A 24,525-nucleotide genomic window follows, 5' to 3' on the forward strand; every position below is an offset into this window, starting at 1 on the left:
GAGGGAGACATCGGGGGGGGGTGGGACGAGGGAGACATCGGGGGGGGGTGGGACGAGGGAGACATCGGGGGGGGGTGGGACGAGGGAGACATCGGGGGGGGGTGGGACGAGGGAGACATCGGGGGGGGGTGGGACGAGGGAGACATCGGGGGGGGGTGGGACGAGGGAGACATCGGGGGGGGGTGGGACGAGGGAGACATCGGGGGGGGGTGGGACGAGGGAGACATCGGGGGGGGGTGGGACGAGGGAGACATCGGGGGGGGGTGGGACGAGGGAGACATCGGGGGGGGGTGGGACGAGGGAGACATCGGGGGGGGGTGGGACGAGGGAGACATCGGGGGGGGGTGGGACGAGGGAGACATCGGGGGGGGGTGGGACGAGGGAGACATCGGGGGGGGGTGGGACGAGGGAGACATCGGGGGGGGGTGGGACGAGGGAGACATCGGGGGGGGGTGGGACGAGGGAGACATCGGGGGGGGGTGGGACGAGGGAGACATCGGGGGGGGGTGGGACGAGGGAGACATCGGGGGGGGGTGGGACGAGGGAGACATCGGGGGGGGGTGGGACGAGGGAGACATCGGGGGGGGGTGGGACGAGGGAGACATCGGGGGGGGTGGGACGAGGGAGACATCGGGGGGGGTGGGACGAGGGAGACATCGGGGGGGGCTGGGACGAGGGAGACATCGGGGGGGCTGGGACGAGGGAGACATCGGGGGGGGGTGGGACGAGGGAGACATCGGGGGGGGGTGGGACGAGGGAGACATCGGGGGGGGGTGGGACGAGGGAGACATCGGGGGGGGGGGGGACGAGGGAGACATCGGGGGGGGGTGGGACGAGGGAGACATCGGGGGGGGGTGGGACGAGGGAGACATCGGGGGGGGGTGGGACGAGGGAGACATCGGGGGGGGGTGGGACGAGGGAGACATCGGGGGGGGGTGGGACGAGGGAGACATCGGGGGGGGGTGGGACGAGGGAGACATCGGGGGGGGGGGACGAGGGAGACATCGGGGGGGGGGACGAGGGAGACATCGGGGGGGGGGACGAGGGAGACATCGGGGGGGGGAACGAGGGAGACATCGGGGGGAGGACGAGGGAGACATCGGGGGGAGGACGAGGGAGACATCGGGGGGAGGACGAGGGAGACATCGGGGGGAGGACGAGGGAGACATCGGGGGGAGGACGAGGGAGACATCGGGGGGAGGACGAGGGAGACATCGGGGGGAGGACGAGGGAGACATCGGGGGGAGGACGAGGGAGACATCGGGGGGAGGACGAGGGAGACATCGGGGGGAGGACGAGGGAGACATCGGGGGGAGGACGAGGGAGACATCGGGGGGAGGACGAGGGAGACATCGGGGGGAGGACGAGGGAGACATCGGGGGGAGGACGAGGGAGACATCGGGGGGAGGACGAGGGAGACATCGGGGGGAGGACGAGGGAGACATCGGGGGGAGGACGAGGGAGACATCGGGGGGAGGACGAGGGAGACATCGGGGGGAGGACGAGGGAGACATCGGGGGGAGGACGAGGGAGACATCGGGGGGAGGACGAGGGAGACATCGGGGGGAGGACGAGGGAGACATCGGGGGGAGGACGAGGGAGACATCGGGGGGAGGACGAGGGAGACATCGGGGGGAGGACGAGGGAGACATCGGGGGGAGGACGAGGGAGACATCGGGGGGAGGACGAGGGAGACATCGGGGGGAGGACGAGGGAGACATCGGGGGGAGGACGAGGGAGACATCGGGGGGAGGACGAGGGAGACATCGGGGGGAGGACGAGGGAGACATCGGGGGGAGGACGAGGGAGACATCGGGGGGAGGACGAGGGAGACATCGGGGGGAGGACGAGGGAGACATCGGGGGGAGGACGAGGGAGACATCGGGGGGAGGACGAGGGAGACATCGGGGGGAGGACGAGGGAGACATCGGGGGGAGGACGAGGGAGACATCGGGGGGAGGACGAGGGAGACATCGGGGGGAGGACGAGGGAGACATCGGGGGGAGGACGAGGGAGACATCGGGGGGAGGACGAGGGAGACATCGGGGGGGACGAGGGAGACATCGGGGGGGGACGAGGGAGACATCGGGGGGGGGGGACGAGGGAGGGGGACGAGGGAGACATCGGTGGGGGGGGGGGGGAAGAGGGAGAGATCAGAGAGGGAGACATCGGGAGTGGGACGAGGGAGACATCGGAGGGGGGGGGGGGGAAGAGGGAGAGATCAGAGAGGGAGACATCGGGAGGGGGACGAGGGAGACATCGGGGGGGGGGGGGGGACGAGGGAGAGATCAGAGAGGGAGACATCCCGCGGGGGCTGAGAAGGAGACATTGGAGCAGGGTGGAAAGGTAGGTTGGTTTTGTGTTTTAACTTTGTGCAATGGTTTTATATTTAGTTTATTTTTGCCTGATCTGGCCCTTCGCCGTGAATCAGAAGCCGTGGGAAAGCCATTCAGGTAAGTTAAAAATCGTTCTAACTACCTAATATGTCACAAGTAAGTGCATTAAGTACCTCAATGAGGTACATTTGGTTCTTTAATCATCATTCTGCTGGCTTAATTGCTGGCAGGACTTCCGGATTCAGGAATCCCGCGCACACACAGGTGCGTCTGTTGGAAATTCGGAAGTTGGCGGGTTGGAGCTGGCTTCCCAACCCGCTCTGCATTTTTGCAATTTTCGCAGCCCCTCCCCACCCCCCAACGCACACGCAATTTAAGTTTAAAATTGAGCCCAAAGAGTTAATTACTTGTCTTTGTCTTTTTCCTGTTCATGGAGACTCTCTCCAAGATCAACAGCGCCACCAAGTGACCACATGAACTGGAAGTAGTATAAAGACAAGCGCTCAAATTTCACAAATGGGCTTAATTTTGTCTCTATGCTATTTTTGGATGCCCATTATACATTTGCATAATCTGTCTGGACTATTTTAAAGCAGATGTTAACCCATTTCTTTAAAAAGAAATAATGCAAATAGGAATTTGTGCAAATGTGTTAATGGGTGCTAAAAATAGTGCACTGTGGGAATTAACCCCAAAGAAAAACAAACCAGTCTTACATTCATCCATAGTTGGCTACACTCTCACTAGATTTATGTAAGTCAGTGTCACTCCACCACTAGCTGTTCCTGCCCAGGCATATTTTGTTTCATTTTGCTTCCAGTAGGAACGGTTGCCACTGTTACACTACATTGAAATGCACTAGTTACTTTGAGAATGGTGTGAGCAGACAGCACAATTATATTGTTTGCTCCACACTGCTGGGGAAACTTTAATGTAAGAGCAGACCTCCATTCATCAGCATCAGGATACTGGTAACATTTTATTATTAGTAAAGAGCAGATTGTCCTCCTGCAGGCTGCCTAGGAACTTCTAATATTTAAAGCTTAAAGACTGTTACAGTTAAATTGTAGCCAGTGTAAAATCTAATAGTATGAATTCACCCTCTCCAGGTAATCTACAACCCACACTAACAGCATTTGCCTCCACTATAATTTCCTATAAGTTAATCATGTGTTCTTGGGATCAACTCAGACCCATACAATCCTCCTTGTAAAATATTAATATAAGTTGTTTTTCTGGGGTGGGAGACCAGAATATTTTGTAGGTTCTGATCCTGCTCAAAGACCCAGCTCTACTTGTAAAATTGCTGGGCGAAATCCAAAAGACCACCCAACACACAATGAAACTGGACTCAAAGCACTGCCTTCTGGATCTTCTCATTGTTGCCCCTGGACCCAAACAAAGACAGACTTCTGGGAGATGATTTTAAACCCCAAGAATGGGTGGGTTGGGGGTGGGTGGGAGTTGAAAATAGTTGTTTTTTTGGTCGCAACCGCAAAGTTTTCGGACTTTGCACTCCCAGTGGGAAGCCTGTACTTTTACTCGCCGACGTTAAATTTGGAAATAAAGCCAGGATGCGGTTGCGACCCATAAAACAACTATTTTCAACTCCCACCCACCCCCAACCCAGCTGTTCTTGGGGTTTAAAATCAGCTCCCCCCCACCCCCCCCACCCGAGTCTTCTGCTAACTGCAGCTCAACAGTGCCTCCATATGAGATGACAGTAGGCAGCCCCTTCCCCCCTTGTCAATGTGGGTCAAGTCACTTTGGAAATGCAACAGTGTAAAAAAATAATATATTGCTGTAATTGAATCAGGTGAAATTCTCCATACTTGGCCTAATTCCAATTGTTGGCTGGCATACTGACAAACCAGAAGGAAAAGAATTAACACCAGTAAATCTGTTGTTTATCCAGGCTGCTTCAGCAATTCTTGCCACCTCAGCACTTCAATAACATTGCTTCTCCCAGCTAATTTCCCACAGTATTATTAGGTTAAGCAAAAATGATTCAGACCATCAGCTAAAATATTTAGGAAAAACAAGTAGACAATGTTTTAGACATTCATGCCTGGAATTTCCATGGGGGTTCTCCTGATTTACTGTCCAACTTCAGCGCATGATTGGCAGAATCAATGGACAAACTGTGTAAACATAGTTTATACTTTTTTTCCAGGGCTTCTGCCGATCTTCCGCCAAAATTACAGATGGAAATCTGAAGGATCCCGTGGAAATTCTCCTCTTCATGCTTCTTGTTAAGTTTGATTTTTATATTAAATTGATACAGATCAGCCATGATCTAACTGAATGGTGGAACAGTGACCTATTCCTGATCCTATGTCAGCTTGACTCAATTATTTGTGGCTTTGAACCTCATGCCAGGCTTGAGTGCATAAGCTAAGCTGCTAACAACAACCAACTTGCATTTAGACTGTACCTTTAATGTAGAAAACATCCCATGGCATTTGATAGAGGAGAATATATAAACGTTGCAGATGCCAAGCCACGATGGAAAAGTTAAGAGGGACAAGTGAAAGTTTAGCTGAAAATATGAGTATTAAAAAGGCAGAGACAGAAGTTGATCAGTAGAGTGGTTTAGCAACGGATCTCCAGAAAGTAGTTCCAAGGCAGCCAAAGGTTCTGTCCCCAATAAGGGGGAAAGGGAGGGAGAAGTGACATGAGGCTGGACAAGGTTGCAGAGGTACGGTGGGGTGAGGCCATAGAGGTATTTGAAGATGAGGTTGAGGATTTTAAATTCAATGCATTGGAAAAGTGCTACATTTTTAGAGCTGCCATTCTTTGGATTAGATGTCGAATGAGGGTCTACCTTTTTCAGTGGATCAGGTGTACACTAAAGATGAAATGGTGCTATTTGAAGAAGGCAGGAAGTTCTCCCAGTGTCTTAGAAAACATTCCACTTTCTGATGCCGCTCAAAAACAGATGAACCTGTTTGTAGAAAGTTGTTGGTGCAGGATGCCTGTCTGTTTACTTACATCCTAACAATCACTGAACTTCAAAAAAGTAATTCATTACATAAACCAGTTGAGACATTTTCTTGTGAAAGATGATATATAAATTAAAGGATTATATATTACTAGTTAGTTTCCCATGGTATTGCTCATGGACAATTTTTCTAAAGCATATTTATTTTTAACAAGCTGATCTCCCATGGTATTGTATAGGTTGATTTAGAAGATATCCTTTTTGTAATAATAGGGATGTTATCAACAAAGTATGACAGGGACAGTCACAGGAATTAAAGTGTTACTTAGAGGAATTGCCCACTATACGCAAGAGTTTTAATATATTAATAGCAGATGTCCTGTGGCATTGCTCACAATGAATCAAAGGATATGCTGTTTTGCTGTTCCAATGACCATGTAAATAGTTCTCCTGTGGTGGAATTTATTGTGCCACCCACATCTTAGTGATGGGAAAGCTAAAACAAAAAGCCTGTTTAAGATTATTTAGGTTACAAACAGGCTCTTAGTTTGTTAAGGCACTTAAAGGATTAATACTGTACATTTGTATAGTATAATCACTTTAAGCATTTGGAAAAAGCTCAGTGCTGGTTTAGCCAGCCTGCAGATTGAGCACTCAGAGAAAAGCTCCCAGGGGGCAGAGGAATTAAATAAGTAGAGTTGGGGGAGGGGGTCAAAGAAATGTCAATAAGAGGATGGGGAGTCAGAAGGTGCACGGGGCCAGTGGTTACACTGGGATTGTGGCCTGCAGATTTGCGGGACCCATGAGTCTACTTTGAGAGAGAGGAGCCAATATCACAACCGTGCCTCCCGTTTTAAATGGGCATTGAGCATCTGAAACACAGTCTAGTGCTCTGGTTGCGTTATTTGCTATTTACCTCATTAACATATTTTTTTGACCTTTGTAAGCCTAGTTCATATTATGCGCATAGACTCTCAAAAGCATAGGCACTTCCTCGGTGCACTATATAGTGCTATGTGAGCTCTGCCCAACACTCGATAACACAAGATACCAGCACCCGATGCACAGTAGTGCTACAGGTGCTGAACATCACATTATCAGTTCCATTACATTATATTACATAGGTGCTTAACAACATAAAAAAATATAATTACCACACAGGATTTGATCATTATTGGTGAAGGACTAAGTAAAATCTAATATGGCTATTAAGTCTCCATTTTGACTTTAGGAATTGGTATGTTCAGTAGGAAGAAAGCAGAACAGAAATTACCCATAACTGCTATAAAAATGATTTAACCTGAGCTATCTCCTTATGGCTTCAGTAAATGACTGAGCAGCGTGCTTTGAACTGATTACAGCCTTAGACTAACTCCTTATGCTTTAGTCATCTTTCCAACAATTTAGTCACATAATATAGACTCAGAAAGGTTGGGATCAATAAGGCAGCAGTCCAATATTAGGGCCTAGCAAACTCTTCCAATATTGGTACACAAAGCAATTACTGTAATGGTAGGTTTGTGCTGGATTTTACAACTCTTCTATTCATGAAATTGGGTTAAGATTTATTGATCTTGCACTAAATCCAATATAGTTTGACTTAGGTTTTCTAATCCTTCCTTCAATACAATGCAGTTCATCAGAAGCAGCACTTCTGCACTGATTGGAGGTGTTAGTCCACTTGACTGTTTATACTCTACAATCATCTATTGACTTGACAGCACAAATAACCCCGGAACCTTAAAAACCTACTCCTGTTAAAGGCTCTGTAATATTTATATTATATAAATTATTAATCTGTTCCATACAATTGGAAAAGGACCTATAGGTTCACAAAGCATTTCCAAACATAATGTAAATGGCACCAGTTTCTGTTTGAGTGCTCATGCATCTACTCTTTCAAATGAAGCATAAGGCCCTTTAACTGACAAAGTCCAAATCCATAATCTTTTTAAAGCATAGTTGATTTCCTGTACTTTTGGTCACAGAGAAAAATTGATTTCACATAAACTGACACATTTGTTCTTCAGTTTTATGTGAAAAACATGCATGTTGTCACTGTGTTCAGTCAAATCTGGCCCATCAAGGTGCATCCCAGGAATGGTAATATAAAGATATATACATGAAATAAAATTATTTTTCTCACCCACCTGAGCATGTCAGACAGAATGCACTCGAAACAAGCCCAGCCCTTGGCAGGGCCATGCAATGGAAATGGGCGCAGAAATCCAACCAATGAGCTTTCTAACCAATCAACTGGCTCTAAAGTGACACTATGTAGGTATCTATAATATGTTAAAAGTATTGAATGTGGCATGCATTTCCATACTTTCTATGTCAAAATTTTTTGAGTTAAGCTTTCTGTGCCACATTCATACTGGGAAAAGCCTATTTCAACATTTGTCTGTCGCACTATAATTTCAGGCCTGTCAACACTAGGTGGCACCAATGTGTCTCCCCCTCCTCAGTCTCTACTGGCCACACAACTATGCTGTGCTTTTGCTCTGCTGTCCAACTCAGGCCCAAAAATGTAACTAGCCAAATGCTAAATGTATTATTGTTTAAAAAAATAGAAAAGAATGGCCCTAAATTTAAATTTTTTAAAAAAGCTCATGTCTCTGGCTCAATTTCTAACCAGGCCCCAGTTGGCTTGGACCTTCTGTAAACTATCCTCCTCTAATATCTCTGCCCACTGCCCCCCCTCCAGTCCTATTAAATGTTATTAAAACATTTATAAAATAATAGCTCAGCTTTTGGCCACATTTTCAACTCTGCCTACCATGGGCCTGCCTGCTCCTGACTTTAGCCCTGCTCCCAGCTCCACTCAATGCAGTGTCTGAACCACAAACACCTGAGCATGTCTTAGACAGCCTGGAGGACCCCCCCTCCCGACCCAACACCAGTGCTATTTAAAGGGACCATGCAGGATTTACAGGTTAGTTGATGGATTATTGTTTTTGGATGCTGATGCATTTGTACCTGTTTTTGGAGGTCTCCTCTACTTGAATACTAGGACGAGGGGGCATAGCCTAACATTTAGGGCCAGGACTTGCAGGAGTGAAGTTAGGAAACACTTCTACATGCAAAGGGTGGTAGAAGCTTGGAATGCTCGTCCGCAAACGGCAGTTGATGCTAGCCGAGTTGTTAATTTTAAATCTGAGATTGATAAGATTTCTGTGAACCAAGGGTATTAAGGGATATGGGGTTAAGGAGGGTATATGGAGTTAGGTCACAGATCAACCATGATCTCATTGAATGGCGGAACAGGCTCGAGGGGCTAAATGTCACTGCCACTTGCTGCCTCCTGTTTTACGCCACCTTCTCCTGCAAGAAAGTGAGAAGTGTGTCGGTGAGTGTCCTGCAGGATGTCTGGGTGATGTGCCTGTCATGGTTGGATAGTTGCCAGTGTGTGTGACTTGTGAGTTCTGGGTGTGCGGCTTGCAACAGTAGTAATGTGTGAGGGTGAGAAGAAGCATCTGATTACGAAAGTTGAGTACTGACTGAAAGAGTTTGCTGGTAGGTGGGAGATGGGGAGGGTGTAGTGCATAGAGCAGTGGATGCGGCTAGTGGTGCAGTTGGTAGGAGATACCACTTGACAGCTGTGTCAAAGCAATTAACTTCTTCCTGTATTCATCCATGTTCGTGATGCTATGAGCCAGGCATTGACTTCATCCACTACTGCCTCCCACTGCCTCTTAAGCATATGTCTGGAGGGCTTGTTGACCCCCCCGCAGATATAGGGTGCCCCTCCTTCTGTTCACCTCTTGCACCAAGGTCTCTAGTGCATTAGCAGAGAACCTTGGTGCATGCACTCTCGCAGGCCTGGTATCTACTCAGATCGGCAGATTGGTAAGGTCTGGCATGCTAGTAGTGCACAACCTTTATTCAATGTTTTAACATAACTCAACAGTTTGTAAACATAGGGACGGGGGCCTACACTGTGTTTTATCTCTGCAATGTCTGATCTCCGTTCAGATTCCGTGCGGATCCGTATCTTACTTTTTGCAAATAAGAGGTGCAGGCTACCTTTAAGAGGTGCAAGCAAATCACACGTTATTTGGGCACCCCCTGATGGAGAGAAGTGTAAACCTGGTGCAAACATCGTAGCTAGGCCTCTATGCTGAGTTTCTATCAGGTAAGTGACCAGGCTGCACGAATATCTTGTGCAGTCTGCATCGGAACCACTGCACCGTGATGCCCAGGCCCAGATTCGGAGGTTAACCAATTTAACCCCGGGGTGTTAAGGATGAGGTGAGTGATTGATAGTGGAGCAAAGTGGAGGGAGGGGTAAAAGAATTGAGCAGGTAGTTCCAAGGGGAAGAAGTAGAAGTAGCGATGGGATAGAGGGGGTGGTAGGAAAGGAAGGGGGAAGCATAAGTGTTTGAGCGAGGAGTGAGAATGGAGCCACATTTTCCCCACCGGCCTCATCCCTACAGCCACTGGTTCCTCCTTTCCCCACCATGAAAAGTGATAACCCTCATCACCCGTCACTAGAAGGGAAAGAAAAAGACAAAAAGAGAAGCAAAAAAGGACAGGGAGAAATGCAAAAAAGCGGAAGATCAAAGAAAGAGAGATGGAAGCAGAAGAGGAGAAAGAGAAACAGAAGAGAAGAGAAAGAGATAGAAGCAGAAGATGACAGAGAGAGAAACAACACAACAGAGACCTATAAGAGAGAGACCATTTGGCTCTATTTTAGCACCCGCGATCGGGTGCGTTCCTGGAGGGGGGACTACGAAAATCGGGGATTCCCGGGGCGGGGCGGGAGCCCGGCTCCAACCTGCCCCGTTTCCTGGTTCCCCACTGACGCGCTGACATGCGCGCACAGCCCCCGCATGTGGGACACCCGCCGGCAATTAAAGCCGGCGTGGTGCCACTTAAGGTATTTATTTTGGTATTTCAGGTCATTTACAGACCTGATTAACGTGATATTTTAGGAGGGTTGGGATTTTACAAACAACTGAGACTGTTTCCCGTACTGGGGGAAACACTCCCAGTTCAAATGGATGTGTTGCAGCCATCAGCCTGTGGCAGCTGCAAAGGTCCTTTTGACAGGTGGGTGGGGAGGGAGGGAGGGAGGGGAGGGGAGGGAGGTGGGGGGGGAGAGGGAGGCAGGGGAGACCCTCACTCATTGCAGGAGGCCACTCTGTCACTTTGGACAAAGTTTGGCCTCCACCACCCTCCTCCTAACAATAAAATTCACCAACTTGCACACTTACCCCGGGGTCCAGACACATGTACCTACCTTGCGGACCCCCTCAGATGTACATCTTCCAGATGGGGGCCGCCGTAGCTGCAGTCGTGACCTCCTCGGAGGGCGAACAGCATCACCAGCCTCGCCGGCCACGCTGTCTACCTCTGACACGTGGAGCTCCACAACACAGTGCTGTGACACATCCACCTGCACAGCAGGAGGGAGGGCAACCGCAGAGAGAGATGCGTCGCAGAGGGCACTACCCTCGCCACAGGGTCCACAGACCGAGGCTCAGCTTCCTGGACCTCTCTGAGCAGCAGAGCACACGGAGGCTCAGAGTCACTCGACATGTAGTTGAGGACATCTGCAGCCTCCTTCATGCCGAGCTGCTCCCGGCTGGCCCGAGCACCATCTTCTTACCTGTCGCCGTCAAAGTCACCACTGCCCTCAACAACTTCTCCTCTGCATCCTTCCAGGGTGGCACCGGGGACATCACCGACGTCTCTCAGTTGTCTGCACAGAAGAGCCTTGCAAATACACCCACACCCACTCTGCAGTGACACAATGGGTGGGATCAGGGGTGCGTCTTCATTGTGATCCTCAGAAAAGGGCATTATTGCACAAACCAGACAAGATTCACAAAGACGTGACAGTAGTGGTGCCAATATAATATGTAATGTGAGTTGATCAGAAATTAAATATAAGTAAAAACCATGACAAACCCTCAAACACCCTTGTGCATCCCCTTCATGCTCACGAAAACGTTTGCCTTACGCTGCCTACTGCACATATGTGATGCATGCCCTGTGGCTGCAGCACAGGTAGTGGCAGGTTTAGTGAGGCTGACTGTGAAAGAGATGCGTGAGAGGGTGAGTATGAGATAGAGCCATGAGATTGTATGAGGATTGGGTTGAGTGGTAGTGGCGGGATGAGTACTGGCGAGGTGAGTAGGTGCAGGTAAGATGAGGATGAGGTTTGAGTGGGTATGAGGGGTGATGTGACAGAGTAGTGTTGGCAGTGCAGAAGGAGATGTGGGGTGGGGACGGTGATGTGGCAGACGGAGTGTAGGGGAATAAGTGTACTCACTTTGGCTGACCTACTTAGGTCATTGCAGCGCCTCCTGCACTGTATGCAGGTGGGCGATATGTTGGTGGTGCAGGTGACCTCCTCTGCCACCTCGAGACAGGCCGTCTTGGTGGCAGAGGCAGGCCGCTTCCTCCCGCCCGCCGGGCTGCTCCATGCTGTAATTTTTCCTATTTCTTGCAGCATCAGTCAGTGGAGGACTGCCCCTTTAAATAGAGCTCCTCCAGCTGACAGACCTTACTGCGCATGCGCAGTCCGTCCGCCGCGCAGCTCAGCAGCGGGGAACCCGGAACAAGAGGTAAGTGGCTCCAATTAGCCTGCGATTGCGCGCGGGGCAGACTGATTTCACCGGGCGCGTTACCCAGGCGCCCAATTCCCCCCCCCCCTGCCGCGAACCCGCCGCCATGGTAATATTGGGCCCATTATCTCTGAATTACCATGCGTATCACCACAGGAGATCAACCTATGAGGTAGAGAAAGAGAGTTTCTGCTTTTTAAAATTTAAACAAATCTTTTTTTTAAATCTTGTTTTGTAGCAACTTTAATTTTTAAATAAACTACCTTTGCCTGATGTAAATGACTTGTAAAGGAAGTTCTTGCTGTTCATTATTCATATGGAAGTAATGTACTACCCTTGACAAGCAAACGCAAAAACATACGTACAGATATTTCATTTCCTTTCCTTGGGGTGTTCCACTGAACTCACCAAGCCCATCACATCTTTAGACACATCTGTCAGAGAACTTAAAGTAATTAATATTTGTAAAGAAAAAGTACTGGAGAAATTAATGGGACTAAAAGCCGACAAATCCCCTGGACCTGATGGCCTACATTCTAGAGTTTTAAAAGAGGTTGCTGCAGAGATAGTGAATGCATTGGTTTTGATCTTCCAGAATTTCCTAGATCCTAGAAAGGTCCCCGTGGATTGGAAGGTAGCGAATGTCACCCTGCTATTCAAGAAAGGAGGGAGGGAAAACAGAGAACTATAGACCAGTTAGCCTGACATCAGTAGTAGGAAAAATGCTAGAATCTATTGTTAGGGATATGGTAACAGGGCGCTTAGAAAATCATAATATAATTAGGCAGAGTCAACGCGATTTTATGAAAGGGAAATCATGTTTGACAAATCTATTAGAGTTTTTTGAGGGTGTAACTAGCAGGGCAGATAAGAGGGAACCAGTAGATGTAGTATATTTGGATTTTCAAAAGGCATTCGATAAGGTGCCACATAAGAGGTTGTTCCACAAGATTAGGGCTCATGGGATTGGGGGTGATATCTTAACATGGATTGATGATTGGGTGATGGACAGAAAACAGACAGTAGGAATAAACAGGTCACTTTCGGGTTGGCAGGTTGTAACTGGTGGGGTGCTGCAAGGATCAGTGCTTGGGCCTCAGCTGTTTACAATCTATATCAATGACTTAGATGAGGGGACCGAGTGTAACGTATCCAAGTTATTATACAAAGCTAGGTGGAAAAGTAAGCTGTGAGGGGGATGCAAATAGGCTGCAAAGGGATATAGACAGGTTAAGTGATTGGGCAAGAAGGCACAAGATGGAGTATAATATGGGGAAATGTGAAGTTATCCACTTTGGTGTGAAGAATAGAAAAGCAGAATTTTTTTTTAAAAAGGTGAGAAACCAGTAAACGTTGGTATTCAGAGGGATCTGGGTGTCCTTGTGCACGAATCACAGAAAGCTAACGTGCGGGTTCAGCAAGCAATAAGGAAAGCAGATGGTATGTTGGCCTTTATTGTAAGGGAGTTTGAATATAAGAGTACGGCGGTCTTGCTGCAATTATATAGGGCTTTGGTGAGACCACACCTGGAGTACTGTGTGTAGTTTTGGTCTCCTTACCTGAGGAAGGCCTTAGAGGGGGTGCAACAAAGGTTCGCTAGATTGATTCCTGGGATGAGAGGGTTGTCCTATGAGGAGAGATTGAGTAAATGGGCCTATAGTCTCTGGAGTTAAGAAGAATGAGAGGTGATCTCATTGAAACATATAAGATTCTTAGAGGGCTTGACAGGGTAGATGCCGAGAGGCCATTTCCCTTGGCTGAAGAATCTAGAACAGGGGTCATAGTCTCAGGATAAGGGATGAGGAAAAATTTCTTCACTCAGAGGGTTGTGAATCTTTGGAATTCTTTACCCCAGAGGGCTGTAGATGCTCAGTTGTTGAGTATATTCAAGACTGAGATCGATAGATTTTTGGACACTAAGGGAATCAAGGGGTATAGGGATAGGGTGGGAATGTGGAGTTGAGGTAGAAGATCAGCCATGATCTTATTGAATGGCGAAGCAGGGTCGAGGGGCCCTATGGCCTTTTCCTGCTCCTATTTCTAATGTTCTTATGTTCTTATTCTGAATCAGCATTGTGCAGTGTCACCATGCAATTCTCATGACAGACTTCATACAATAGTCACAATAAATATCAGTCATTAGTCACCAGGATTACAACATAAACTTGGACAATGCTCAGGTTATTTGAACCCAACCTGACCTCATTCACAACCAAAACATGAATCTGAGGAGCCACAGCAGAGACCCAACCACAAGCAGACAAAAATCAGAGACAGTCAAGAATGACAACCTCAATCAACAGCACCGCTAGCAGACAGGACATCCCTGTGTCCCATCCCCCACACAAATTGAACCCCTGAGACTAAGAACAAACAAATGGCTTCAATGACTATTCCTGCATTGTATCAAAGAAGAGCACAACCATGCCGAGAAATCTTAATGTATCAATATAGTCTGTCCACAAGCACTGTGAAATCAAACTATACAGTGGCTTCAGAATCATAGGATCATAGAAAGGTTACAGCACGGAAGGAGGCCATTCAGCCCATTGAGTCCGTGCCGGCTCTATGCAAGAGCAATCCAACTAGTCCCACTCCCCCACCCTATCCCCGTAGCCCTGCAAATTTTTTCCTTTCAAGTACTTATCCAGTTCCCTTTTGAAAGCAGTGATTGAATCTGCCTCCACCACCCCTCGGGCAGTGCATTCCAGATCGTAGCCACTCGCTGTGTGAAAAAGTTTTTCCTCATGTCACCTTTGGTTCTTTTGCCAATCACCTTAAATATATGTCCTCTGGTTCTTGACCCATCTGCCAATGGGAACAGTTTTTCTCTATCTACTCTGTCTAGACCTTTCATGATTTTAAATACCTCTATCAAATCTCCTCTCAACCTTCTCTGTTCCAAGGAGAACAACCCCAGCTTCTCCAGTCTGTCCACATAACTAAAGTCCCTCATCCCTGGAATCATTCTAGTAAATCTCTTCTGCACCCTCTCTAAGGCGTTCACATCTTTCCTAAAGTGTGGTGCCCAGAACTGGACACAATACTCCAGTTGTGGCCGAACCAGTGTTTTATAAAGGTTCGTCATTACTTCCTTGCTTTTGTACTCTATGCCTCTATTTATAAAGCCCAGGATCCTGTATGCTTTTTTAACCACTTTCTCAACCTGCTCTTCCACCTTCAACGATTTGTGTACATATACTCCCAGATCTCTCTGTTCCTGTGCCCCTTTTAGAATTGTGCCCGTTAGTTTATATTGCCTCTCCACATTCTTCCTACCAAAAAGTATCACTTTGCATTTTTCTGCATTAAATTTCATCTGCCACGTGTCTACCCATGTCACCAGCCTTCTATATCCTCTTGAAGACTATTACTATCCTCCTCACTGTTCAGTACACTTCCAAGTTTTGTGTCATCTGCAAATTTGGAAATTGTGCCCTGTGCACCCAAGTCCAAGCCATTAATATATATCAAGAAAGTGGTCCTAGTACCGACCCCTGGGGAACACCACTGTACACCTCCCTCCAGTCCGAAAAACAGCCGTTTACCACTACTCTCTGCTTCCTGTTACTTAGCCAATTCTGTATCCATGCAGCTACTGCCCCTTTTGTTCCACGGGCTTCAATCTTGATGACAAACCTATTAAGGGGCACTTTATCAAATGCCTTTTGAAAATCCATATACACCACATTAACTGCATTGCCATCATCGAAGAAAATATAGATATGACTGCAAACTGTTGAAAAATCAATATAAAAGATAGTGCGTGATGGAAAGGTGCTTTAGGGTAATTTGCATCCATGCACCAATTTTCTGGTGTTTATTTCATGTTGAACTAAGCCCCTAATAAGGCAAGCTATTTCACATCTAAACACATTTTTCTTTAGCTGTAATACATTTATACACCAGGATAGTTGTGCACATTTGTTGAGTATGTCAATTATATAACTATCACAGTTGATTGAGAAAATAAAAATAATGATATTAACATAAGTTGCCTGCCCAGTGTGTTCTCAGTGGAAGTAGTGCATGACACAGATAATAGAAGAGACGAATGAACTCAAACATAAAAAAAATATCGGCTCACCAATGCCATATTTATTCCGGTAATATTCTTTTGTGAATTCATCACAATCGCAGAGGACTAGCTTCCGTCCCCAGGCGTTTATCACTGTCCCAATCATCAGGTCACAGTCCTTGTAGAACTCCTGGTACACATTTCCAGTCTAGAAAATTACAATTATAATTGTGTAAGAGTGTAAAAAAGTTATCAATAATTTGGTGGGACTTTTTAAATACATTATAGTGGGTTAGTCTTTAAGTGTTGACTTTGGTTACCTACCTTGAGGCTGTCCAGGATATAGCGGCTTCCACGTCCCATTGGCCCAAAAGTGTTCAGTAGTGTACGGTCTGTAATCTCACCAGGATGATATAACCGATCTGGAATATGCTTTCAAGAAAAATAGAATATTCAGAACAATATCAGGGAGATATTATTTTTATCTTTCAAGTCCACAGGCACAGTTCCCACAAAGGAACAGGCCAGACCAGATTTTGTGATGAGAAATGAGCCCGAACTAGTTAACAATCTGACGATAAGGGAACATCTTGTTAACAGTGATTATAACACGATTGAATTTGATGTTAAGCTTGAAAAGGAGAAGGGGAATCACAAAACAAGGCTTTAAACTTAAGTAAGGCTAACTTTGAAGGAATGAGACATAAACTGACCACAGTAAACTGAACAGCTGAACGGTTAATGGTTAAACCCACATCAAACAGTGGGAGGTATTCAAAGAATTATTTGGTACAATACAAGACCAGTATGTGCCCCTAAAAGTCAAAAGCTCCACTTGTGTAGTTAGGCAACCACAGTCAACAAATGAGGTAAGATACAGTATAAATGAAAAGGCTTACATGAATGTAAAGAAAAGTGGAAACCCAGCAGACTGGGAGAGCTATAAAAAAAACAATAAAGGGAAACAAAGAAAGTATTCAGAGCTGCAAAAAGGGAATATGAGAAAAAAAAACTTTCAAGGGATATCAGGCTAATCGTAAAAGTTTTTATAAATATATTAAGAGAAAGAGAGTGGCTAAGGGAAATCTGGGCTCATTAAACACAGGCGCTGGTGATACTGTAATCAACAATAAGGAAACGGCAGACTTGTTAAGTGAGTATTTTGCATCCGTAGTAGAGGATGAGGACAAAATACCAGTGGTACGTGGGTAGGTAAAAATAAATCAAGAGGAGGAATTTATTGGATTTAATATAAATTTAAAAATATGGTAATGGATAAAATAATGAGACTTAAGATAGACAAATCTACAGGACCTGATGCTTTCCACCCCAGGGCATTAAAAGAAGTAGGTGAGGAAATTGCAGTTCGTCATAATCTTCCAAAGCTTTCTTGATTCAGAAAATGTGCCATTGGATTGGAAAATTGCAAATGTTACTCCATTATTTAAGAAGGGTGGGAGAGAGAAACCAGATAACTACAGACCTGTCAGTCTAACGTCAGTTGTGGCTAAGTTACTAGAACCTATTATTAGGGACAGAGTGATTGAGCACATGGACAAATCTGAGCTGATATAGAGAGTCAGCATAGATTTGTGAAAGGTAAATTTTTTTTTTTTATTCGTTCACGGGATGTGGGCGTCGCTGGCGAGGCCAGCATTTATTGCCCATCCCTAATTGCCCTCGAGAAGGTGGTGGTGAGCCGCCTCCTTGAACCGCTGCAGTCCGTGTGGTGACGGTTCTCCCACAGTGCTCTTAGGAAGGGAGTTCCAGGATTTTGACCCAGCGACAATGAAGGAACAACGATATATTTCCAAGTCGGGATGGTGTGTGACTTGGAGGGGAACATGCAGGTGGTGTTGTTCCCATGTGCCTGCTGCTCTTGTCCTTCTAGATGGTAGAGGTCGCGGGTTTGGGAGGTGCTGTCGAAGAAGCCTTGGCGAGTTGCTGCAGTGCATCCTGTGGATGGTACACACTGCAGCCACTGTGCGCCGGTGGTGAAGGGAGTGAATGTTTAGGGTGGTGGATGGGGTGCCAATCAAGCGGGCTGCTTTATCTTGGATGGTGTCAAGCTTCCTGAGTGTTGTTGGAGCTGCACTCATCCAAGCAAGTGGAGAGTATTCCATCACACTCCTGACTTGTGCCTTGTAGATGGTGGAAAGGCTTTGGGGAGTCAGGAGGTGAGTCACTCGCCGCAGAATACCCAGCCTCTAACCTGCTCTCGTACCCACAGTATTTATATGGCTGGTCCAGTTAAGTTTCTGGTCAATGGTGACCCCCAGGATGTTGATGGTGGGGGATTCGGCGCCGTTGAATGTCAAGGGGAGGTGGTTAGACTATCTCTTGTTGGAGATGGTCATTGCCTGGCACTTATCTGGCGCGAATGTTACTTGCCACTTATGAGCCCAAGCCTGGATGTTGTCCAGGTCTTGCTGCATGCGGGCTCGGACTGCTTCATTATCTGAGGGGTTGCGAATGGAACTGAACACTGTGCAGTCATCAGCGAACATCCCCATTTCTGACCTTATGATGGAGGGAAGGTCATTGATGAAGCAGCTGAAGATGGTTGGGCCTAAGACACTGCCTTGAGGAACTCCTGCAGCAATGTCCTGGGGCTGAGATGATTGGCCTCCAACAACCACTACCATCTTCCTTTGTGCTAGGTATGGCTCCAGCCACTGGAGAGTTTTCCCCCTGATTCCCATTGACTTCAATTTTACTAGGGCTCCTTGGTGCCACACTCAGTCAAATGCTGCCTTGATGTCAAGGGCAGTCACTCTCACCTCACCTCTGGAATTCAGCTCTTTTGTCCATGTTTGGACCAAGGCTGTAATGAGGTCTGGAGCCGAGTGGTCCTGGCGGAACCCAAACTGAGCATCGGTGAGCAGGTTATTGGTGAGTAGGTGCCGCTTGATAGCACTGTCGACGACAACTTCCATCACTTTGCTGATGATTGAGAGTAGGCTGATGGGGCGGTGATTGGCTGGATTGGATTTCTCCTGCTTTTTGTGGACAGGACATACCTGGGCAATTTTCCACATTGTCGGGTAGATGCCAGTGTTGTAGCTGTACTGGAACAGCTTGGCTAGAGGTGCAGCTAGTTCTGGAGCACAAGTCTTCAGCACTACAGCTGGGATGTTGTCGGGGCCCATAGCCTTTGCTGTATCCAGTGCACTCAGCCGTTTCTTGATATCACATAGAGTGAATCGAATTGGCTGAAGACTGGCTTCCGTGATGGTGGGGATATCGGGAGGAGGCCGAGATGGATCATCCACTCGGCACTTCTGGCTGAAGATGGTTGCAAACGCTTCAGCCTTGTCTTTTGCACTCACGTGCTGGACTCCGCCGTCATTGAGGATGGGGATGTTTGCAGAACCTCCATCTGGAGTACTGCATTCAGTTCTGGGCACGGCACCTCAGGAAGGATACATTGGTCTTAGAGGGGGTGCAGGGCAGATTCACCAGTGTTATATTGGAGCTTAAAGGGTTCAACTATGAGGACAGGTTACATAAACTTGCCTTGCATTCCCTTAAGTATAGAAGATTAAGGGGTGATCTAATCGAGGTGTTGTAAATGATAAAGGATTTTATATAGTAGATAAAAAGAAACTATTTCCTCTGCTGGGGGAATCCAGAACAAGAGGGCTTAATCTTAAAATTAGAGCCAGGTCATTCAGGAGTGAAATCAGAAAGCACTTTTTCACACAAAGAGTAGTAGAAATCTGGAACTCTCTCCCACAAAAGGCTGTGGATGCTGGGACAATTGAGACTTTCAAGACTGAGATTGATAGATTTTTGTTAGATATGGGTATCAAAGTTTTGGAGCAAAGATGGGTAAATGGGGTTGAGGTACAGATCAGCCATGATCTAATTGAATGGCAGAACAGGCTCAAGGAACTGAATGGCCTGCTCCTGTTCCTATGTTCTATTTCACAGCCTTTCCAACTCCTCCAGCAGGACTCCAACCACTGCCCCACTCCACATGATCCTCGAGAACATTCATAACCTCGCAAATAAGGCCCTTCTCATCAATCTCAGATGAATCTATCAATATCTTGTGCTTGACTGGAACCTAGTCACGAACGGTGATTCCTCCTGCCTCACCAAAGCCCAGCTACACGTTACACTACATGCTCTGCCCAAACTGCATGGCGGCAGCATGGCTCTCGCCAGGTCCCATCTCAGTCTCTCTCCCTACTCCTTTGGTACCTTTTCCATGTTCAAGTGCCTCAGCCCCTTCCACCGCTCCCACCTCCATTAAAGTCCTGTTTAGTTACTGCCCTCCCAGGCCCCTAGATGATTTTTTTTGGTGATATCTCCCTTTTCCTATGCAGTGAGTGATAGATCATTCTCTGTGACTTCAACCTTCATTTAAATTCTCCTTATCTTCTCTACTCAACCTCACCCCGCTGTAAACTCTCCCTTCCACATCCATGGCTACCCCCTTGACCTTACCATCACGAGGCCTCACCACCTCCATGAGGCCACCTCTGATCACTTCTTTGGCTCTCTCCATGCACATCTTCCTATCCACCTGCTACACCACTACCATAACTCTCTACTCCTGAAAATTTGAATTATATTTAAGGGTTTTGTTTGAAAATAATGTGAATTGACATAGGTTTAAAAAGCCACAAGCTATAGGCGGAAAATGTGCATTAAAGCCAGACACGCCAGTTTGGGGATGGCACAACTAACAGCCTATTTCAAACTGATACAACAAGGATCTACTATCTCATCCCAGACCCATTAGACAAGATGACCAGGGACGTTAAGCAATTCATCACCTCGTCTTACTTCTTGTGGAAATATATTAAATGTAAATGTAGTCTAGTAGAATGCTCAAGAAAAGGAATTACTTTCAGTTTACAAACAACTAAATAACTATTTTTTGTGCTCATACCTTTGGTAGTTTGCTTCGGTGGAGAAATACACCAACAGCATCTCTGCCTGAATTTGCAGGTAGGACCTCCCTGATCTCGATAGTGTCATCGGCCAGGTAATAGTGCAGGACAAGTTCCCTGAAGTCTCCAAACTGAGTATCTGAGTCATCCCAGTAACAGAAAAATCGCAGAACATGCTTGTCATGGTCTAGGAACTGCTTAAGTGTGTCAGTCTTCTCATACGGACGGAGAGGCTGCATGTTTTTTTCTATCTATAAGAAACAAAGAGGATGCACAAGGAATAAGGAAAACATTTAGTCGAAATTGTTATTGAACCACTTGAAAATAAATTGAAAATCGTGTTGTCTATTACCGAGTGGCAACTTCCATTCTGATTTTTATATTGTTCAATTGGGAGGAATTTTAATCCCCCTGGGATGGGTGAAAGGTGGGGGGGGTTAAAATTTCAAAAATTGCAAACCCGCCTACAACGCACCCACTTCCAGTTTTAACAGAGGCGGGTTTGGGGGGCAAGCGACTAACCTGTTCTCGCGAGGCGGGTCAGTAATTTAAATATGTTAATGAGACTGCGTGCCTCAAATTTTACCTGAGTTTTATTTTTAACTGCCCATTGGCTTGGTTTCCCAGGGCTCAGGGAACTCGACAGCTGAAGGGAGGCAAGAATGACTGGATCCAGCAGGTAAATGCCTTTCCAGCATAGCTTTGTGGGCCAGGAGGAGCAGGAGTGCTTCTCCTCGGTCCCCAAGCTAATCTGCTTCCCTTCCCATGATCCGCCAATCCCCCGACCCACAATCTCTTCCTCCTCCCACCGCGATCTCTCCCTCTCTGATCTCTCCCCGCCCCAGCCTCTGTGATCCCTCTCTCCCTCCGCGATCTCTCCCCCCCAACCGACCCCCAGCCTCTGCAATATCTCCCTCCCTCCCTCCTTCCTCTCCGCTCCCTGGCTGCGGCCTACCAGCTTCTCAATCTGGCTGGCTGCTGGCTGGGAAACGGAGACAAAAGATTTAAACGAGGTCCTGCCATTAAATTCAGCAAGACTTCTGCGTAACCCGCATTTCCAGTTTTCCTGACCGCTACAACCCCTACCCTCCCCGCAAATATCGGGGTCATTATTTCATTAACATATTTGCTACATTTTCTTTTCAAATATACTTTTGCTATTATATAAAAAGTTGGTCTCACTTCTTCGCGCTTTGCAATATAAGGATCTTCAGGAATACAGCCAGGTGGGTTTAGTTTGACACCCATTTTCCGCAGAAAATTTTTTGTGAACTGGTCACAGTCTACAATCATAAATGTCTTTGAGTAGAAAACAATTTCTTGACAGATATTGAAATGATCCACTGTATAAAACTGATCATCATTTGGAGGCGGAAGTGGAATACGGTGACGATGGATTATGGTTCCTAAAACAATAGAAGTCATAGATTAAAGTGTGCTTTGTTCTGTTACATCTCTCTCCTTTTCCAGTTGTTACGTTTTTTTCTATCCTGCTTAGTTTAGATTATTTCAGATCTCATATCTTAGATCACTTTCATAGGCAACATCTAATTCCCTATAACTTTGAGAGTCTATGTAAGCTTTCAGTAATGCACATGGGTTAACAAAAATAAAACTCTGTACAGGCTATTTCAACTCTGCTCACCTGGTAGGAACCGGGCAGGCGAGCAGTTAAAATCACTGCACAGTACTTACCCCTGCGTTCCTGCCTACCACCATTTTAACCACGCAGTTTTTTTAGTCCGTTGGGGTCCTATCATATTATTAGGACCTCCAAAGCCATTTTAATACAAAATCACGGAAGTCCCGCCCAGCAACCAACCTGCACGCAAAACCTAGTGGGATTATCTCTCAAAGCCACTGAAGCAGTAGGTAAAGGCACACTCACATGCTGGTAATTGAATCACAGGATTTGTGTGCCATTGTGCTGTTCAGATTGCTAGAAGAGTTTACAGCTTCCTAATTGCTTCTCTCTCACTTTTTTTGCCTTACTTACCATCAGTAAACTCTATCTGCTATACATAGGTGCTGCTATTGCCAGTTTCATTTGGATAGAGGAACAGTTGGAGAAAGAGAAGCAGCCACAGCAGCAGCCTCAACAACCAGCTGGGCCTATTAGGTGAGGCGGGTGCTTGTAGGAGGCCATACCCAGCACACAGTCTGTACAAGCCAAAAGTCACTTTCTCGGATTTACCTGAAGAGCAGTGTATCAGAAGACCACACTTCTACAAGCAGGCTGTTGCACACCTCTGCGGTATCCTGCAACTGGACCTGCTGCCTGCCGAACCAGGGGGCCATGCTTTGCCAGTGGCTCTTAAAGTCACCACAACTCTCAATGTCTTTGCCACTGGCTCCTTCCAATCTGCTGCTTCTCCCTAAATGCAGAACAGCTACATTAAGCAGGCCATCAATGTCCTGTTCTCCAGGGCTAATCAGTACATCACCATCTCCATTGACCTCACCAGTCAACGCTAAAAGACTCAGCAATTTACAGCAGTAGCTGGTTTCCTGGCATCATTAACTGTACACAAGTTGCTATCAGGGCACCAGATCACCAGCAAGCAGCACTCATGAATAGGAAGGGCTACCACTCTATTAATGTCCAGCTAGTCTCTGACCACAGAAACAGGATCATGCAAGTTTGTGCAAGGTACTTAGGCAGCTGTCACAATGCATTTACTGCATGACGCTCAACCATCCTCCCAATATTCAACCCTTCCATCAACATGACAAGATGGCTGCTGGGGGGGGGGGCAAGGGATACTTTCTAGACACGTGGCTCGTGATTTCCCTCTGCAACCCCACTACATCTGAGCAGAACCGGTGTAATCAATGCCAGGAAGATTATTGAGCACATCATAGGGCTGCTGAAACAGATGTTCAGGTGTCTGGACAGGTCTGGTGGGTTCCTACAGTATGCCCCACAAAGAGTCATCTGCATCACAGTGGTGTGCTGCATCCTGCACAATGTTGCCATACATGGAGGCCTGCATTTGGAGGAGGCAGAGACCCAGCAGCCGTCCTTGAGGAAGCAACAGAAGGAGGGCCATCTGAACACTATGCAGCAAGAGATATGAAAGATGAGTTAACTGCTCAGCGGTTCCAATGACCTGCTCATTCCCTTGCTCTCAAAACTTACATAAAGCCCGTCTGCATTAACAGTTCTTGTTACATCCTTCACCACGTCCTTAATCCTGCATTAAAGAACATTGGGGGTAAAATTGGTCTACATCAGAAGCACGAAATAGGCTCATAACAAATCAGCAGCCTGTTTTACACCAGGCCTGATTTTCTTTTCCATGAAGTCTCCCTAGGAGGCCCGCGGAAATTGTTTGGAGGAGTGCCCATTTCCCGACGCAATTGGGTGGGCAGCCAGTTAATCATATTAAAATGAGGCCTGGGAATTAAATCGCCCGGGTCTCACGCAAGCAACATCATGGGGACTTCCTACATGCCGTGCCCCCACCCGCGTGATTATACCGCCTTGAGTCAAAATCGGGGCTTGTAAATTGCTTTTATCAACTGGACTTATCTTATGCCTTCATAATATCTCTCATCTTTAATGAGCAAATAGAGCATCACACCTCCAGACCTCATTTTAAGTTTAAAAACATTCAGCAAATTTAATTAACACAAGACAAACAAGCCAGTAAGTAACAATCATATAATACAGTCTCTTTTCTAATGCCTCAAGAAGACACAACTATAAAGACTGCAACATTAAAACCAGGCTAATCCTTTGTAAGTAACTTTCAAA

At 46.9% G+C, this 24,525-nt stretch overlaps 1 protein-coding gene across 1 annotated transcript in view; it reads right to left on the reverse strand.

The window, feature by feature from the left end:
- efhc2 (EF-hand domain (C-terminal) containing 2) overlaps positions 1 to 24,525 on the reverse strand; it is a 105,657-nt gene that overhangs the window by 50,945 nt on the left and 30,187 nt on the right. Inside the window, exons 4-7 of the mRNA XM_067992322.1 lie at positions 21,951 to 22,174; positions 20,768 to 21,019; positions 16,192 to 16,299; positions 15,937 to 16,075 (exon numbers count right to left, since the gene is read on the reverse strand). Coding sequence (XP_067848423.1) covers positions 15,937 to 16,075; positions 16,192 to 16,299; positions 20,768 to 21,019; positions 21,951 to 22,174 — 723 coding nt within the window. The remainder of the gene's footprint in view (positions 1 to 15,936; positions 16,076 to 16,191; positions 16,300 to 20,767; positions 21,020 to 21,950; positions 22,175 to 24,525) is intronic.

This window comes from Heptranchias perlo, chromosome 11, assembly GCF_035084215.1.
Source record: "Heptranchias perlo isolate sHepPer1 chromosome 11, sHepPer1.hap1, whole genome shotgun sequence".
NCBI lineage: Eukaryota > Metazoa > Chordata > Chondrichthyes > Hexanchiformes > Hexanchidae > Heptranchias > Heptranchias perlo.